The sequence below is a fragment of the Montipora capricornis genome, chromosome 11, assembly GCF_036669925.1.
Source record: "Montipora capricornis isolate CH-2021 chromosome 11, ASM3666992v2, whole genome shotgun sequence".
Classification (NCBI taxonomy): Eukaryota; Metazoa; Cnidaria; class Anthozoa; order Scleractinia; family Acroporidae; genus Montipora; species Montipora capricornis.
This window is the reverse complement of record NC_090893.1, coordinates 16,838,032-16,858,136: the sequence shown is the minus strand read 5'-3', so window position 1 is coordinate 16,858,136 and position 20,105 is coordinate 16,838,032. Positions and strand designations below refer to the sequence as shown.

Here is a 20,105-nt window from a genome sequence, read left to right as displayed (position 1 = left end):
CATCCGAGAAGACTTGAGAATCTAACCATTTGCGGATGCAATTACAAACGCGGCACTTTATTCTAAGTGTTGGACCGGCCGGAAGCTTACTCCCGACCTTCCGCATGGCAGCCCGGCGTTCAACCAACTGAGCCACCGGTGGCAGTTATGCTTACAGTTTGTTACAGTGATGTTATTACTTCAATCTCTTATACATTTACTATAGTGTTTCATCAGTTGTATTAAGTCTCATTTAAACGGTTTCAATATTTGCTTTAACCTTTAAAGATTTTTAACCAATTGTTGGGTGCGTTTGAACAGCTCGCTCCAAGGGTAAAAATTTTTGAAAGCCGACTGACTTAAACTTCCATTTAACATCGATTCCGCCACTTGTCTTTTGTTGTAGAAAATTTTGGATAGATTTGAAGCCGTTTGAACAGTTCGTTAAACATTTGCAGCCGTATTAGGCCAAAATCAGGACGAGAGAGTCTCAGACTTGTTTTTTGTTCTTGATTCCTCGCATCAAAGTATTCGCTCAATTCTTGGTGCAATATTCGAAGCCGGTAGCCGGAAAAAATTTTTTCAGTTTGCTTTCAACATTTGCCCAACTTCCGTTCAACTTTTGTTGAACGAATGTTGAAACCGTATGACGGTAAAAACTCTACTAATTTATTATGCAATCAGAATCAATTATGGACCACTCCGCTGGAATTGTTTTATTCTGAACTGAAAGTAAAAACATCTTTTGTCCTTAGGGTCCCAGACAAAAATAGATATATAATTACTAACATGAAGCGTTTCCATTAATAAAGACTATGATACATCTTTTAGACTTAATTTTGCATATTTGCAAAAAGAAAAATTTTAAGAAAAGTGGCATAATTTGGAAAGAATGAGCATAATCTTGGGCAAAAATGAGCAGTGTTAGTAGCATAATATGCTACTTTAACTAGCAAAATCTATAAATGCGTATACAGAAGCCCCTGTATCATGTTAAAACTTCAAACCGAGTCACCGTTAGAACCGAACCGAACTCGAATAGTTAAGCGAAGTGCTCGTCCGAGGTGCGGAAAACTGATTTAGAGCGCTGTATGGGCTTCTCGTCGCACAAAGGGTCTTTTTCAACACCTTTTAAAATCAGAGGGTTCAAACATATTACTCATCATACCCTGACGAGAAAGGTTGTTTCACCACGCTCTGAATTTTATTTTTGCTGCTAAACTCCTTACATCCTCTTTTAACTGCAGACCTTACCGGGGAGGGGTTGTGAGCGTATTTCGGAGCAGAAACTTTATGTTAAGTCAATAAATAATAAGTTGATTTTTGTTCTAAAATCCTACCCTTTTTGTTTGTTTAGATAGATAAACTTCAAATAACTTTAAAACGGCTTTAAAGATGTTGTAAAATAGGCATGTGGGAGGGGAGACAGCAAGGGCCTAGTACTAAGAGGGAGGAGGTAATTTTGTCAGTTATCCTCAAACCGCACATGACGAAATCTTCTAAAAAGTCTGTGGCACTGCCAAGGAAAGAGACACAGATCAGTGATCAAATTAGTGTCATTTCCGTCATGAAAAACAAAAATCTTCACTAAGAGAAAACGAATAAAATAAAAATGCAACGGAGTTTCACCATTTTTATGCGAAATAGTGCTGGAAAACAGGACTCAATTTAACTTACAAGCAATGGTTTACGCCATGAATTCGAGATCAATTTCCTCGTATGACGTCACATCTACCGAATCAGTTCATAAGGGTTTTCCCGTATAATAATTAAATTGAGATTTTAATACTAAAGGTTCAAAAAGAAACTGCAGTCTAACCCTAACCTGTAGCGTTGAAATGGCGGCCTTAAACAGGTCTGGTAAGTACGATAGCTTTTCATTTTCTAAGTCATGTGCATGCTTCCTTGGACGAATATTGAAACATAAAGTGAAGAGGATTGTTTGTGGTGGAATTTAGCTGATCTTTGATTACGAGGAAGTTGTTTAAGCTGACGAGGAAGTCAGCCAATGTACATGTAATCTTGTTCTCCGTTGCTAATTTTCCGGTTTGCAAAGTCATTCGTCCTCAGCATTTTGAAAACTTAAGATAGACAGATCGATGTTTTAGCGATTCTCGAATACATCTCAATATTATCATCACCAATTATTATCTCGTTGAAGAACAGGACTTACTACTGGACTCCTGACACCCACAGACATTGTTCTTTCTAGTAATATGGAACCATTATGGAACCCTTTTCACACTTAACTGACTTCATTAATTAACAGGGTTCTGTAAACTGAGCTGTTTAAGAATAAGAAAATATCAACACGTGTCAGCAATAGTATACAAACTACTGCTCACTTTCGAAAACTTCAGCAAAATAACATTTGAAGTGGAGTATGTGTTTAAAGGGCTGCCCGAAATAAGGGAAAAATTTATCCGTATCAACCAAGTCTTACAACAAGATATGCAAATCCTAGGAGATAGGAAAATTCTACCAGAGACTAAAGGCACTTAATTGAAATCTTGTTCTAAGGCTCCCAATATTTACGTTTTTGCAAGAATTTAGTGCCTATAAAATTGGGAAAATTAGCGAGCAGCCTTCCTACACATGAGTTGAAATATGAAACATCACAATGATATCGAAACTACAAAATCACAAGGGAAGGCAATAAAAGTTCATGCATGAGAAACCGTTCATTTCCGTGAGCCTATGAGGAAGGAAATTACCTTTCATGGGGTATTTTTCTGTTACTTTTTGATCCACTTAAAGTTTAACGCTTAAAAAGACAGCCACGTGGAGTCATTTGGCGTTAATCTTACAGCTTCGCACATCAGAATGTCTAAGTTGCCAAAATGCTTGATAAAATCTCACCCGCCCCCTAGTCCCCCCACCCCTAGGCCTTCCCGAATTATTTAATAGCCTTACAACATCAATCAATCAATCAATCGATCATTCAATCAATCAATCAATCAATCGATCAACCAATCAATCAACTTTACTTAAAAACACGGTAAATGGCTCAGCAAGCGACTAATGAACTAGGTATAACTTAGCTCTAAATATCTTTAATGTCAAGGAAATTTAAACAATAGTAATAATTAGTAACAATCATAATCATCAGTTACGGTTATTTACGTATTTTCAATCGGGTGGGAAAATACCCCATGCTTTAGTGATCTATGAAGCATTCTAGAAGACCTCCGTGTGATGATGAAAAAGAATTGCGGTGTGACCTTGAATGTAAGACTAAATAAAATGTACTGTCAAATAATCGCTTTGTAAATATTCACAACACCAAAAAGCGCATCTTCAGCGATTAGGCAAATGCATGACAAAAATAGAGCCCATGTTACACTAGACAATTTGTTGTGTAACTTGTCTCTTAAATTCGTTGCGACACAAGGTGGACAATAAAAAAATCGCTAGGTGCAACATTCCCTGAGATGACATTGATCACTCTATAGAAGCCTACGAGTATTTCAATCATTACGTAGTGAAACATCTCTCCTACAACTTTAGTTTACGGAAGCAACGTTTTCATTTTTTGGTAAACAGCCACTGAAAATGTATAAGGTTGAGGACTTGGCAATGAAAATTTCTTGCGAACTCACGTTATCATTGATAGCGAAATCAGTTACAAGAACTGTTGCACATTGTGATACTAATCGTGCACCTTGACACGCCATGAGAGACCTATTTATTAGGCGTAACATTGCAAGAAATATTGTTCAGTATGACGGCACCTGTATTTCTAGGATGTTCACTTTGCCTAAAGAATGAAGTTCTAAAAGCGTCCAGAAAGAATCTCGAATTCAACGCAAATGTAGTATTGACAAAGGTTCATAGGAGGCGGTTCAAAATCTGTGTTTTTAAATGGCTACATTTTGGAGATTCGGTCTACCACGCCGTGAATAATTATGGAATTAAGAATGAGAATAACAAAACCAATGGACCGACGTTCTATCCCGGAATCATGCACTTTATCTGTACTTTTCTGTGAAGGCGGAAACGAGAACTTCTCTTCGTGGGCATAGCTTGATCAGATGGCCCGCAAACATTTAAAGGGTGCGAAAGGGGGACAGCAATTATCACGCTTCACTACAGTAAAATGGTCTTTCTTACATTTCTCTGACAATAAAATTGACATTTCACGTTTCACGGAAAATTTAATTTTGTTACCCGGCTACAATTGACATACTATGCCGAATCTTGGAAAGAGTATATGCCCCCAAGGTTTCCCGAATCTAAACAAAACACGTTCACGGCACGACGAAATAAAAAGCCATCAGCGCATTACTCACGGAATACACAAAACAAACAAACAAACAAACAAAAGGCAATTCATGGCTTTCGAAAATTTGCAAACCATTATTTACACCCTTAAATTCATTCGCCAAGCATTCGGCCAAGACCGGAATCGTACCTGATAAATCTTGGTAAAGCTGCGCATTTTTATGGCATCCACGGAGTTTTGGATCTCACAACATTTCTATGTCAGAACATTTTTCTCTATCTCGGTCCCCAAATCCCTCGGAATTTGAATATAGCAAGTTTCAAAATCCGATAACGGTTACTTTTGGCGATGTACGTTGTAACGTACGAAACGTCAAATTCATAAAAATGCTTTACATCACGATGTTTATCAACGCCATTTGTGCTTCTTTCCAGTTGGAATGGTATAGGATTTAACTTTGTTTTGCTTGGGGTAAATGTTCCATTGTTTTTCTTAAACAAACCGGAGATCCTAGAATAGGGACTTTAAAATATAGGACGGCGCACGTCGTCGACGAAAACGTCCCCTCAAAATGTCACTTTGCATTACCGTAAGTCTTTCGTGAATATACATGCCATATCATTCGCGTCGTACAACTTGATGTACGATAAGTATCCTGTAAAATGAATTGAGTACGAGCAGTTTCAGAGTAAAATAGAGAGGAATGAAAGGATCATATTTGTATCATCTTATGTTGTTGTCCTTAAGTTTGGTGACTATGGTCCGGAGTACTGTGCAAATATGTCAGTTCTGAAATGTGTACCACACGTGCAACATGCATGATTATTTCATCCCTTATAACCAATGACACTCTTGTTTTGTGGTATTGCTGTTGACGTGGCCGTCAATGTTTCTTGAACTCTCTAATATTCAGTGTCAAATTTAACAGGCATTCACATAATTTAAAAATCTCTACTCCTTTGATTTTAAGGTTCAATTGACACATTGGGTTCCACAGTTCCGTCGGAGTGCACGACCACTTCAGGTATGTAAGTGAACTTTACAAAAGGAAGTAGCAGGGCGAGAGGGAGACCATTCAGACAGGAAGTCATATCATAAGTAAACATAATGGCCGACAATATGACGCGTCGCTGTCTAATACATAATATTGAAAAGACAATACCCGTGAATTAAGCTCAGTTTTTCTCTTGCTGATATGGACAAGTGATCCTCGCGCTTTTCTAGACAAAAGGATCACTTCTGTAGCCCAAGGATCACCTCTCCTTTTCACCTATAGCCCGCACTTCAAATATGTACCTTTTTTTTCTGTGGCGCTGCTAAAACTTCCTAAGGGTCCTTAAATTAATCACTTTTGGCGGCGCAGTTAAAGAACGTTAACGGAAATGTGACAACAGCTCATTAGCTCATTCTTGTGACTTTTCTTGCCTAGAAAGCGCATTCTACATTTAAACACACTTCTTTACCGTCCATTGCCAGACAACCATCGTTTCCCCTGTGTATGTTAATCCTCAGCAGTTTAGGCTCTGACGAATGGAAATTCATGGACTTTCTTGGACATAGTTAATGATATCAACTTTCATGGACGTAATTAATGATATTTACTCAGAAAGCTCCATTCACACGAAAGTGGTTTTCAGGGAGGCCCTGCATTCGATCGAACTGGAATTAGAAATGTTGGTTTTTGGGTAGAGGGGAAAACCGGAGAAAAACCTCTCGAAGCAGAATAAAGTTAACCCACATATGGCCACAAGTCCGGAATCGAGTCAGGGCCACAATATTGAGAGGCGACGGCTAGCACCACTAGTACATGATCCCTGCTAAAGTTGTAGTTTCTTAGAGTTCTGTGGAATTCCACTGCGTTCTATCATATTCAATGGCTTTTCTTGGAGTTCTTTGAATCCCACTGATAGAACTGCATCAGCAAGGATGAATACTTTATGAAAGTTTGCGTAGTAAATTCCATATTGAAATCCATGATCACAAGGGACAAAATATTTCCCCACGAAAACTTCTGCCAATGACGACTATGCTTCTTCGTTCTCTCTATAGCAAACACATCAAATTCTCTCACTCTCTCTGAGTTTTCTCAGTCTGGAGAGAACAGACAAGAGGAGGAATTGCCACCACAAGATACTAGTATTTGGTGGGAAATCGTTTATCTTCAGCCAGGATCCTACTGCCTGTACAAACGCTACCCACGTAAGAGGGAAGAGAGAAATTTCGAATCGGATCCGAAACCAAGCAAAGGAATTATTTCACAAAAAGGTACGACGATAAGAGACTTTTACTTTTTTTTTTTTAAGAGTGTCAACATCACTTTCAACGACGATATGTAGCGCCTCGATAGTCATTAAATCCTTCTATCAAAGAGATCTGTTTTTGCGACGAATGGGCACTATTACCACACCAGTCTTCTTCAAAGCACTAATCTGAGGCACCTTTTTTGTTTTCAATTAAGTTTTATTACTTTAAACAACAATTTTAGGGTGCAATGGTTGTAGGTGGACTACTGAGTCATTCTTTCGAGACCCAGAAAAATTCATCCAGAAGATGGCCACGGCTGGCGGCTTGTGCAAAGAACGCCGTGAACAATTTATTCTTCGTGAAATTCTTCCAAATCAAGAAGAATCATGGGGTAGATGCCCCGAATCAAACCAACGCGTTTACACACTGCTGGCCAAACTAAGCCACAGGGATAGCGGTGGTCAAGTCGTGATACATTCCTTACAACTGCTTCTTCATCTCATCTGCAAAGATAATTTTGACAGGGGCCATGGGAGTCTATTAGAACTGGAAGGAATCATGAGGTTGTCCATTTTTTCTGACAAAGGAGTATTTAGGAGAGACGGACAAGAAGAAAGAACTCTTAAACTCCATGTCTATAGTCGTATCTTGGCTTTGCTCTTAAAGCCCAAAGTTCTGCAAGGTGAGCTGCTCGTAACAGAGGTGGAAAACGACGTGAAAAGGATTTTGGAAGAACTACAAAGACATCAAAAGCAATTAAAATACAAAAAGAAGGATATGCTTCGTTATTCGATAGAGTTTATTATTATGTTGGTGTCGCATTCCTGTCTCTTAAAGCCTAGCGACAGTTTGCCAACAGGTGGAAGAATGGAGAGTTTCCTGGAAGAATGCCAAGAGTTCTGTATAAATCCGACAAAAGAGAGCAAGGATTTAACTCTTCTTCGAATACTCAGAAAAAAGAGGAAAACTCTACCGTGGGCTGAGCTGCACAGCATTTTGTACCATCTGCATGGAAAGGTTCGTACACTTACAAATTCATAATCATTGTCCGAGTTCTCGTGCCATACCGTGCCTTTTTGAACTTTATGGTAAGCTACTACGCCTCTTTATAAGAAGAAATTATCATACAACAAAACGTAACAGACGCAAGCTGTCCCTGATTGATTTCAAACAGGAGCCCATAGGAGCGAGCAATTCCCATAGTAAGCCTATGTCACTGCATTTTTACAGATCAATCTATTTTTGGACTGCCTTTTCCGCAAAACAACAAAGGTAATTCTGGTTCGGTGACCCTATGACGTCAATTTGGTTTCCTGTAATTGGTCATCGGGCTTCTGCGGGAGTATCATTCGCGGGAAATTCAATCTAAAAGTAAATTGATCTGTCAAAACTCCGTGAGATGAATAAATAGGAGTTGCTCGGTCCTAATAATGGGCTCTTGTTTCAAAACTTAACTAACAGCACAGCGTGATCTACTAGGGCTCCTTTGTCAAGGGCTACACACCAGCATAGGATTCTTTATATTAGATTTTTCTGGTACGGACTCCGGATCAACAATAAGGCTTTCCAAAAAATGCAAACGGATTCTTGAAGCAAACATTTTTTTTTCTGAAATCCAAAACACCGTTTTTATAATTTTCCGGAATAGGGGAATAATATTCCCAACAAAAATCACGCTGTCCGCAAGAATTTGTCCTCACAGCTGCCAACCAGAAAAGATCTCGATCCAAAGTTGGCTCCAAAATTGCTCTTGTAATGGTAGTCTGCCAAAAGCTGAGGGATTGGGACGAGCGATGATCTCTGATTGGCCCATTTCCTTTTGACCCTGTGCCACATTTCGTAAGACAGTCTTGCCAAATATAAACGAGGCCTTTACAGACTTGTAAGAGCAAGAAACCAAATATGACTTTTCATATGGGCACGGTCATAAAATGATTTCCATTTTCTGTACGCACAGTTGAAACACGAACTGCTTAGTTGTTAACGGTTGATTTCAAAGGCATGACGTAGTTTATTCTCTCGTTATAGGTCCACAGTGAGCGTCCTAATCCAAAAATCGATACTGAGAGACGAGCAATGATACTGATCAGATTGATTGTGGAATCTTTTCTTATTGGAGGTGGTGGAGAAGATTGGCGGTTTTGCCTAGCCGCATCATTACTCCTCGTCGAGATCGCAAAAAACAATATCACGAAAGGTGACACTGTATAACTTGCTCTATGTTCTATTACTACAGATTATGAGTATCTGTTTTTGCTCCGGATAACAAAGCAATTTTCAAACGGTGGTTGTGTGTCGAAACTCCAGTTTAAAAAAAAAAATTGTGATGTTCGAAACCGACTATGACATGTGAACTTCCAGTCCATAAGGCAAAAGAAAAATACTAAATTCATTAAGATGGAGGAAAGGGAATTTAAGAAATTAAGATGTTTTGCGAAGCAATAGCTGAGAGTTTTCATGTATACATTTGGTTCAATGAAAAGTAAAGAGAACGCGTTTTCAGTGGGCTAACTAGAACTGTTTTGCTTTTGTCAACAGAGATGAGGCAGGAGGCAGCTGGTACTTTAGTTTACCTTCTTAGAGATCAAAAGGTACAGAAGAGGCCCGAATGCAGAGTGGTATTAGAGAAAAGAGCTTCAGAGCTTCACTTTAGCTCTGATCCAGAGATAAGGAAGATGATGATCCATTTCCTGTCCCACAACCAGCGCGAAGCGCAAGCACTTCCACTAGAACGACATATCGAACACCTATCTTCGATTTACAAAACACAAACTCTGGAGATAAACAAGACGATCGTAAGCCATAGCGCCGAGTGTTTTATCTGCACGGGAATGTTTCAACGCAAAAAGGTAAATCTAATGGAGCTAAATTGCTATGTCAAGAAAGCTGTTGTTGAGGTTCTTCTTCATATGGCATTCACACAAGGAAGGAAAGCAAAAACTTATGCTATTCTTAAGTGGTTAGTGTAGCGCTTTTTTTGGTCACGTAAACTCCAAAGGGCCTCACAATAGCTCCTGGAGAACTTAGTGACTGGTCTCTTTTAGGAGCAAATTTCTTCCTTACCTGCGTTCATTCATTATAGTTCCTCTTTTCAAAGAGTCCGTATGAACTAAAAAGTGCTAGGACGAGGGAGATTATTGAGCCGAGGAGGGGGGTGTGGAAAAGGTATTGCGCCTCTTGTAAGTATCAAGAAACCTTTGTTTTTTTTCCACTTGCATAAACCACACCCAGCCCCTCCTACCCTACCAAACATTTTGGCATATCGAGTGCAGATGCAACGTATACTTAGAGTCGTTGAGGTCACTAATCCCTTCACATTAATAGATGCATGATACCATGTTGCCAGGTGGCCGTCAAAGTGTTGAACGTCAAGAAAAATCATCTCCTGGCACTCAATCCAGATTTCGAGGCACGAAGGCGACTGAATAACGAAGCTGACAACATGAGACGACTAAGTGAATCTCAGCATCCGAATTTTCCTGTCCTCCTTGGTTTCGACACTATAAATCTGCCCTTCCATATCATCACTGCGTTTGAAAAATGGGGAAACCTCCGGCAGTTTCTTCAACAACGCCGAGATAAGGAACCGTACGTTCAGCCGGTTGACCTTCTCAAGATGATTATGGGCATTTGCCGTGCCCTGTCGCACATAGAAGCACTGGGACTGGTGCACCGTTGTGTCAAGGCGGAAAACATTCTTGTGGGAGACAACTTTGAGTGCAAATTAAGTGGATTGCACTCCTTGCGTCCTCTAACTTTTGAAAAAAGCGATCAAGGTATTGCCGTAATTAAAACATAACAGTTAATTTAATTTGACCTAACCCTAACCCTTTTCAACAACCTCTACAACCACTCAGAAACTTACCCTACCAACTTACTTGCTCTACCAACTGAGCTATGAAACCGCACACTTCGAAGCTGATCATTTTGTTGAGCTCATTTGTTTCAGGTCAATGTGTTGGGCTCATTCACTTAATTTAGGAAGTGCTAATAGTTAAAGAGGTTGAACTTTTGGAATTATTGCTCCAACACAATACTGTTACTAAAAAAAATATACCATAGGGTCCAACAAGGAGTTCATGTTTGTTTAAAACTGATAAGGGTCGTTGATGCATTTTTCTCTCACTCTTCCACCAGACTCCCACCAGATTCCCCAGTATATTGGAAAGCCTACAGATGAGGATCTTCCAGTGAGATGGCAAGCACCAGAGTGCTTGATGAAACATCGCTTCTCTACTGCTTCCGACGTTTGGGCCTTCGGGGTTGTTATGTATGAAGTGCTTACCTACGGCTGCACTCCATACCGGCACCTTTTGGAGGACGAAGAGGTTTCTCACCAAGTAAGTATCCGAGTATTTTTTTTTTAATCCAGTTCGAGTTGATAAAAAGCAGACTACCCTTGTACAAGAAATAAGTCAAAGTTTGGCGTTTGAAATCTAGTCACAGTCCATTCTCAAAGATCATTTTTATATTCATTCAACCTCACGCACAATGCATATCCGTGCTTCCTCGAGGGAATGTGGGGTCATTTCGAAGTAAACTCTCATTGATCAACTAGGATCTGGAACATACAATCAAAGAGTACCTCGCTGACATTATGGTATGAATGCTTGTTTGCGTACATTAACAAATGGTCCACATATGTTCTTAACTTTGATACTGTAAAATTACTTGTGCCTTTGCTTATCGAGCATTATAGGTTTTGGAGCCCACGCATAGATTGTTGGCTATAAGCAAGGGACATAAAGTAATAATGGATCACAAAATAGCAGCTAACGCACGCTTTCACCGTTTTTTTTTTTTTTTTAAAGATTATAGAGCTTAAAGAAATCGTACCCCAGGAGAGTTGCCTCGAAAACAGAGAGTATCAGCTGATAAAGAAGTGCTGCAAATGGGAATGCCAACACAGACCCAGATTGATTGACATCACGAATCAGCTTGACCAAATTATTCAGCACTCAGGTAATTGAGGATTAACATTTTACTTTTCTGAATATCTGTGGTTTTCTGCCTGGGGAAAACACAAGGAAGTATTAAGCACACTCAAACAATAACACGTTTTACGAGTCGAAGAGAGTTTTACAGCTATGCCACGCTGAGGTGGCCCAACAAGGCAGAAACAGCTGTCCAGAGCTGCCTCAACTTTGGTTATATATGCGCATACCAAGATGGCAGTTGGACCGTGCTGTCACTGTTAACAACTATTTCCTTGCCATATAAAATCCACGATCCACTATTTATTTTGGCTTTGCTTCTTTATTTCCTTTGTTTAGACAAGGGAGAACATACTGAACATCGACTTGGTCCACCACCCTTGAAGGTTGACATTAAAGCCGGTAGAAGCCCTGTAAGTTTCTTGTGTTAATAACTTGTTTCATTTCAGTTGTATTATTATTTAATGCAGCCACCTTTTCTTACGATTAAAAAGTAAGGGGCATTGCGAAATAACACATGTCCCGAATTTATATACGTTTATCAGCTTGGAATTTCTGACATTACTGTGTCCTTCAAAAGCAGCTCTCAAAAATAATGTCACACATCTGCCGGAAAGGAGAATTACAATTCGTGGAGTCCCTCCTGCATGCAATGATTATTCACAGTACCGCTTTTTCGAGTGCTAATTCATTACTTTTTGCCACACATAGGTTGCTTCGGATGGCAAGGTTCCGTGCACTAGAATTGCTGGTAAGTGTCTCACTTATGTCCAGAATGATGAAATGGTATATGAAATGAATCATATATGAACTGCGGATATGAAATCAAGTGAAACTATGATCTTCGCGGTTGTGAAAGCAATTTTTGCAATTGCGTAGGAAAGCCTGAAAAATTCAGGACTTCAAAGGGGTTTGAACCCGTGACCTTGCGATTCCGGTGCGACCCTCTAACCAACTGAGCTACGAAGCCACTGACGTTGGGAGCTGGTCATTTGTGGGTTCTTATAGTCCCGTGAGGAATGAATCAATGATGAAATGGTATATGAAATGAATCATATATGAACTGCGGATATGAAATCAAGTGAAGCTATGATCTTCGCAGTTATGAAAGCAATTTTTGCAATTGCGTAGGGAAGCCTGAAAAATTCAGGACTTCAACGGGGTTTGAACCCGGGACCTCGCGATTCCGGTGCGACGCTCTAACTAACTGAGCTATGAAGCCACTGACGTTGGGAGCTGGTCATTTGTGGGTTCTAATGGTCCCGTGAGGAATGAATCAATGATGAAATGGTATATGAAATGAATCATATTCACTGGACCATTAGAACCCACAAATCACCAGCTCCCAACGTCAGTGGCTTCATAGCTCAGTTGGTTAGAGCGTCGCACCGGAATCGCGAGGTCACGGGTTCAAACCCCTTTGAAGTCCTGAATTTTTCAGGCTTCTCTACGCAATTGCAAAAATTGCTTTCATAACTGCGAAGATCATAGCTTCACCTGATTAGGTCCAGAATGCAAGGAATAAGATGCACCCCTCGAATTTTTCATCCAAAGAGTGTCTTGAGGACCTTATGTAAATGACCTCTGAGACCCTGATTGTTTCCTTTGTGGTGGCCAACTTTTGCACCTCTTCTTGAAGAGGTTTTGAGCTCTAATCCTTCGCCACAAGCAATAAACAAGCAATAAACAGGAAACCAATATCAGCTCATGTGGGAACCGACTCAATTGGAGATTTTTTCAAAACGAGGCAAGCTCACGCACCAACAAAACAAACTCTTTATGAATTAGACCTTTATTTAAGCTCCGCCTTAGTTGCTAGTGTTTCAACTCTCCTCCTCCAAACATGCTAATTGGCCGCTCCCCATAGGGGCTCTTGAAGTCGACTAAAACGAACAAAAACAACTGTTAAGAATCCCGACTGGTCGGTAGCAAACCAGTTGGCTATTTACAAGTCCAGATGAGAAACTGAACCAAGAACTACCAGGATAAAAATTCAATGAATGGTCAGATCGGGTCTTGAGACCCAGGACCCCGGATCTCAAGGCAAGCGCCCTAACCAATGGGTTGCACTGCCTCCCTTCCTCCCCTCTTAAAACACGCACTGAAAAGCATTCGCTCTCGTTCTTTTTTTTCACAAATCCTGAGAACGAACCGGGCACGTATAGCTCAAAGACGTTTTTTCCTCTTCATACCCAGATACGTTTACCAACACCTTAGTTTAAATTCTTCCATGTCCCTTCTCTGATTTTTGTAATTCTGTTAATCTTTACCCACAGCTAGTCCTAAGGATGTTAACTTAGATTCAGCGGAGAAGGATGATAACAAGCAGTCTGGTAATACGCGTAGATTAGTGAAAATTGTGGTACAATTCCCTGGCTGAGTTGAGATAAGCTGTTTACAACGCACATAAAACTTCATACTTGTCAAATACAGCTTCAAAATAACACTACTGGACGTTTTCACAGCTGTCACACAAGACCTTATGCATTACGTTTAAGTTAGGGCTTTCAATAGTGAACACTTTGCAACCTCTACATAACATAGTGTGAACCATTACAAGGCTGTATTAGAAATAAATAAATAAAACTACGCACATAAACGTCTCTTCCCTCATCTACGTCTACGTCTACGTCTCCTCCCTCTTCTCATGCCACCCTGATAAGACCTGTTATGTCTTATAATCCGTCAAACCCTAACAACATTTGTCGTGAAATAAGAACAATGGTTCAACTGATTAGCTTCATGCTTTTTTTCCCAGATATTTATGATGACCGCGTGGCAGATTATTTTATCACAGAAAATCCAGTATGGACGTGGGAGAGACTTTCACAACAAGATGTTCAGCATGCCAACGAGCTTCGCTGTCTCGATAATCCAAACATTGTACCCATATGGAAGCACGACTTCTTCAATTCACATCGCTGGATAGTAAGTATCCAACAATAGTGATAATATTCTGTGGAGACATCATCATCATCATCATCATCATCATCATCAATCATAATCATAATCATAATCATAATCATAATCATAATCATAATCATAATCATAATCATAATCATAATCATAATCATAATCATAATCATAATCATAATCATCTTTCTTAACCCTCCAAACAATGATATACCACAGACGACAGACCACAACACCGGGAATTCCATGCCTTACTCTTTGCGAATAATGTATGGGTTCTACGGTTTATAGTTTCTTTTCCTGCGAGAAGACTACAGAGTCCAACCATTTGCAGATGTCATTGCAAAGGCAGCATAACGAACGAGTGTAAAGTGTTTGAACAGACCGCTTCCAAAGCCTTCCACCATTACAAGCTATCTGATGTAAGCCAGCAGTAATTGATAGAGCTGTAAGCCTAAAACTTTCACCAAAAAAAAAAGTTAGTGTGATGCAGACCGAAACTAAGGCAGGCTATTTTTTTAACTGATGATCTGTTTGTCAGGCCTCACGTCCAAACTGTCCCTATGGTAATCTCAAAGAGTACGTTCTTCAAAGACAGTGCAAAAAGGAAAACATAGAGATGTTTTTGTCCCAAGTGGCTTTTGCATGTCACTACATTCACCGTAAACACATTGTGCATGGGGCTCTTCGAGCTGAGTACGTCAATGTCGTATCACCAAATCAGGTAGGTTGGCCACTTTTCTACACATCATTAAGACAAATTTTGATTGAACAAAATGATATAAAAGAATGCGTGTTATTCCTCGCAAAAATGTTAACAGACCTATAACTGGAGCATCAAAATGAACCCTCGACCGTCGGAATATATGTTCACCAGAATGAACGTCCACCACCGAACCATTCAAATCGCTAAAACCGCAGTCTCCAACCTCAAGAGCGACAACACACAACAATTAAGATAAAAATACGTTTATTTTGATGTTAAATGAGAATATTTATCGCAATCTAGTACGATAATACGAGGATTTTCAACATTCCCATACATTTCCTCTATAAATTCAAAATACAAACGGTCACACAGTTTGTGTGGGCCCCCAGTGACTTAACTTGCCTAAGGCAACTCCAGTCCGTCACCAGAAATTGAAGGAGGCGATACTCGTTCGATCGTCATCTCAAATTACATTGTTCAGTAGAGGTTTATCAAGATAAAATGACTGAAAGTTGTCCTTTGCAGGTTCAAGTTGGTCGACTGGGACAATCCAAGGGTCTTTCAATGAATGATTCCGAAGTCACTAGTACATCGTGTGTTGCGCAAGCTGCCATGCTACCTGATGCCAGTAGATGGTGAGATATGAGCTGTCTAGGAAAAAGAAAAAAAATCCGGAAGGAAAGAGAGCTTTTGGAAGCGTTGAAAACCACATTCAAATGGCGTTTAAGAGGAATTCTCTCTCCTGCCGCTAATTCGAATTCGACACTGTCTCCATTCCTTGAAGTGACGCCAGGCATGGCCACATAAGGATCGTGACAGTTGCAAGTCTTCGCTCTGTTCCAAAACGACTTTCTCTAAATCCTCGAATTATCCCATTTGTCATTACCGAAGTCATTACTGCACTTTGATCTAGATTCAGTTCAAGTGCCACACCAAAGGCCTATTCCGTATTTTAAATTAGCGTTGCGCAGAATCATCGCGAACCCATGGTGAAGATTCCAGATGGAGCAAAACAAATCGCGTCTACCTCTTGCAAAACATATATTTTATTGCTAAAAAAATCACACAGAAGACACCTTTTTTCAACAGGAGTGCACCAGAGGTTATCCTGGATGGATATTACTCACATGCCAGTGATGTGTGGGCATTTGGTGTTCTAGCCTGGGAACTCTATGCATCCTACCAATATGGTCAAGAAGAACAACAATTTTCGAGACCTTATCACTGGCTTGACAATGACGAGGTAAAGATTATTATGGTGTTAGGGCTAGGTCAGCCTTCATCTAGCACACCCAAGTTTTTTTAGTATTAGTTAGAAAGCTCTTTACCAATCCATGATACAGAAATCTGTATTGATTTTACTCGGAGATCCATCAACATGGTCTGTTTGTGATGATCATCTTTCTTACAGATTCTGCCTTATCAGAGAGACAATGGTCCACTCAGCCGACCCAAATACTGTCCTGATTGGGTCTACATCCTCATGCATCAGTGTTGGGCTTTCGATCCAAAGCAGAGACCACCGATCCTCGCTATTTTCGATTGTCTCACGAGCAGGTATTCCACCTACGTAAATTTGCATTTCTTACCCAAAATTGCATGTTCAGTAGGCCGTCCAACGAGATACACAATGCACAATAAAAGATATCGCTTATTGCTAAACTAAAGGTAAAAAAAGGGAAGGGGTTTTGTTTTAAAGTGTCGAGTCTTTCTCGCGCTGGAGCACTAATTGGGGACACTGTAAATGAAAACAACAAATTAACGCAAATTAATGCAAATCATATGCTGGTTTTTGAGGAGAAGGGAACACTGGAGTACCCGGGAGAAAACCTCTTCAAGCTAAGTAGAGAACCAACCAACTTAACCTACATATGACGCTTAGTCTGAAAATGAACCCAGGCCACATTGGTGGAAAGAAAGTGCTATCACCACTACGCCTGCCCTGCACCCCGAAGTGACTCCATGTAATAGGTTACTTATTGTGAGAAACCAGTGCAACAGGAACGAATTTGACAAATTTTCACAGTTTCTGTTTACACGATAATGAACATTACGAGACGTAACTTAGGCACCGAAGACCATACGGTCCAGAATCCCTCACACTTTGATGTACTCTTCTAAAGAATCTTGTATTCTTTGAAGCAGTAGTTCTTCTATTTTTGTTCGGTAAATTTATGCCTACAGTCCTGGTCAAAACTGTTGGGACGATTCGCGCTTTTCCCCCTCCCACCATTACAATGTTGATTTTTCACGGTCTCCAAAATCAAGATCCGTTCATCGATCCCTGGCATGTTTCAACATTGCCTGGGGGGAAGGGGGGCGCAAAAAAGGCAGCGAAAGAAGAACACACGTGGCTCATATAACGATGGAAGCATGTACAGTAAATTCTCTACTCTTCGCCCAAACTTGACAAGTGTCCCGAAGTGTTTTGACCCAGACTGCAGCAACGATTTAGAAAAATGTAACGGCGTCATAGGAGATGCTTATCAAGCCTTCCCTTAACATCAAATTGGCGAACGGTAAAATTCATTTTATCAGATTCTTCGAGCTGAAGGGATCTTTATAGTTCGAAGTAAATGGGAGCCTTAGAATAAGGCGTTTAATAAGGGTATTCGAAACCATGATCACTGGTACTTTCGAGAACTGGCAGTGAGTTTGCTAATTAGCCAACTAAGTGTAAGTTATGTTATTCGTCACACGTATATGAAAGCTGGGGATAAAATTCTGATGAAGGAAGTGAAGATTCGTTCGACAACGCGATTTGGTCAGGGCAACAAAAGCTCGGGCCCTTGCATTAGAGTTCAGTAGGCTGGCGTACAATAAACTGCTCACCGTGTTAATCTGTTAAAAGGGGGTAGTTTCTAAAGAAGCCGTGGTGCTGCGTCGGTGGGGAAGTGATACACAAAAATTTGGTTTTAACAAACAGTTGATTATGTGAATTGACCATCGTACAATTAGAATCCCTGTACGGTGGTCAATTTACATTAACAGCTCGTTTGATAAAACCATATTTTTGTGTTAATCTCTTGTTTGTTTGTTTGTTTGTTTTTGTTGTCTTTGTTCTTGTTAAAAGGGAACCAATGAAGTCTTGGATTATGCAGCTTTGGTTGGGAACGCACGGCAAAGAAGAGTGGCCGGATCTTTCTGTCGCTCAAGGGATTGACGTGCCTCACGTGAAAGGGGAAGATATAGTAGGAGAAATAGAGGAAATGTGTTCCAAGGAGTTCTATGATCAACACCGCTATAAGTATGTAGAGAGCTCCACAAACGAAACAATTGACTTCGAAGAGTGGATCAAGGAGAATAAGAACGCTTTGTACGCAAATGAGGGTTATTCCAAGGACGAACCTCAATATGCTGAGATAAGAGAATATGGCGTAAACTTCTCACGCTGGGAGTTAGATCCCGATAATGGTGGTGTTTCTCAAGTACCTAGCCATGAATTCAACAACCATGAACGGGTAAGAGTTAGACACACTGCACACGCAGCGAACAAGGCTTCAAATGCAGATGGAAACTGTGAAATTCACGCCGACAAAGAGGAAGCTCTCACCGCAAAAGGTAGAATAAATAAAAATTGCGAACTGAATAAAATACACCACAAATGGCCAGCTGCACTCCCGAAGGAAAGACAGTGCCAGCTCCCCAGGAAGCACGGAAGTGCTCAGGAAGTTCGGATACGAGCAAGGGAAACACAGAGTTCTCAGCCTAAAAAGGCAAAAAGGGAACCCGAAATTGAGGAAGATATTCACGATTGCGCTGATTCAAACTCGGGCTATTCACAGATTGAAAATATGAATGCAAACGGGTACTTAGAAAAGAAGAAAGAAAATGCGAGCCTCGCAGAAGCATGCAACGTAGAGCCAAATTCCTTCGAAGAGGAAAATTCAGGAATGACATCCTGGCAAGGTAATGCTGGTGCACCAACAGACAGCGGAAAATCCGATATTGATACTACGCAAACGAGGAAGATGGATGTGGATCGCTCCCCGGTTCATCACCAGCAACCAATTAATATTCGCAAGGATACTGAATGTCGACGAAATGGAGAGACCGCAGGTGATGGAGCCTCTCCTCTAAGAAGAAAGTACGCGATGAGACGGATGAAGCGACAGGATTTCCAGTGCACTAGGGAAACTAAATGCAAACCTGATAGTAAGGAAAACGTTTGCGAGAACACCACATCACCGCATGAATCACAGAGAGAACATGTATATGAAAGTGAAACAGTGCTGATGAAGGATGAAAGGGACGAGTCCCCTCTCCGTGGTTTTTGGTTGTTTTTATGCCTATCTACTCTTATTCCTGATTCATTGACCTATCCAAAGTAGGCCTAAGGCCTTGTTACAACAGCATATTTCAAAGATTTTGATGGGAACTGAGCTGTGTACAGAAGCTACTGGTTGGATTTTTATCTTGAAACTTGGTGGCTGGTTTAAACTTGACCTTACAGTTCATGGTTACTATAAATCTCGTTTTGCGGCTTCCAAATGGAGCAAACATGGTCTAACATCTCTCCATATTCCTGGACATGACCCACCGCTTGATATTACGGTGTCTATGGATGTTTCGTCCAATCCTGGTCCTGATATTACAACGAATAGTGGTCCCGAAACACCATACGCCTTGAACTTAGCCAGGAGGATTGAGTGATCTACGGAGTCGAACGCTTTGGCGAAATCCAGGTAGATTAAGTCAGACTGAATGTTCTTGTCCAAAGCTTCGCCTATGGCGTGCAACACCGACAATAGCTGGGTGACACACGAGCGGTGGACGTGGGTTGTGTAGCACCGACTTAAGACTATATTGTTCGTGTACATGTATCTAATAACAATAAAATGAAACGCAAGGCGTAGATCATCTCTTCAAGTGCCGTTTTTAATCTCTGCGTCACGCTGTCAGGGTTAGTTGACACAGGACAAGGTGTCACACTACAGTATGTTAGAAAATGACAAGATTCGAAACCCTCGAATTTATGTACCAGTCAATTCCAAGTGCGCCCATGCCCCACCCCCCTCCCCCGGGCATATCCCGGGCATTTGACAAGAGGGTAGCTCCGCATAATAGCATGAGCCCTGTCTATAAGGAGCAAGGAGTGGCACAG

General features: G+C 40.6%; 2 protein-coding genes across 2 annotated transcripts in view; both read left to right on the top strand.

Annotated features, from left to right (window-relative positions):
* Positions 1-20,105, top strand: part of LOC138022848 (uncharacterized) — an 84,117-nt gene that overhangs the window by 31,401 nt on the left and 32,611 nt on the right. The gene's annotated exons all lie outside the window — the stretch shown is intronic.
* LOC138023942 (uncharacterized) lies at positions 1,797-19,866 on the top strand. Its single transcript, XM_068871023.1, has 18 exons — positions 1,797-1,839; positions 5,172-5,225; positions 6,251-6,466; positions 6,687-7,462; positions 8,474-8,642; positions 8,984-9,294; positions 9,792-10,221; positions 10,583-10,785; positions 11,257-11,407; positions 11,719-11,792; positions 12,091-12,130; positions 13,656-13,712; positions 14,138-14,307; positions 14,834-15,016; positions 15,527-15,636; positions 16,091-16,244; positions 16,413-16,558; positions 18,075-19,866. Exons 1-18 carry the CDS (start codon positions 1,818-1,820, stop codon positions 19,330-19,332), a joined length of 4,524 nt encoding a protein of 1,507 aa, XP_068727124.1. The 5' UTR covers positions 1,797-1,817; the 3' UTR covers positions 19,333-19,866.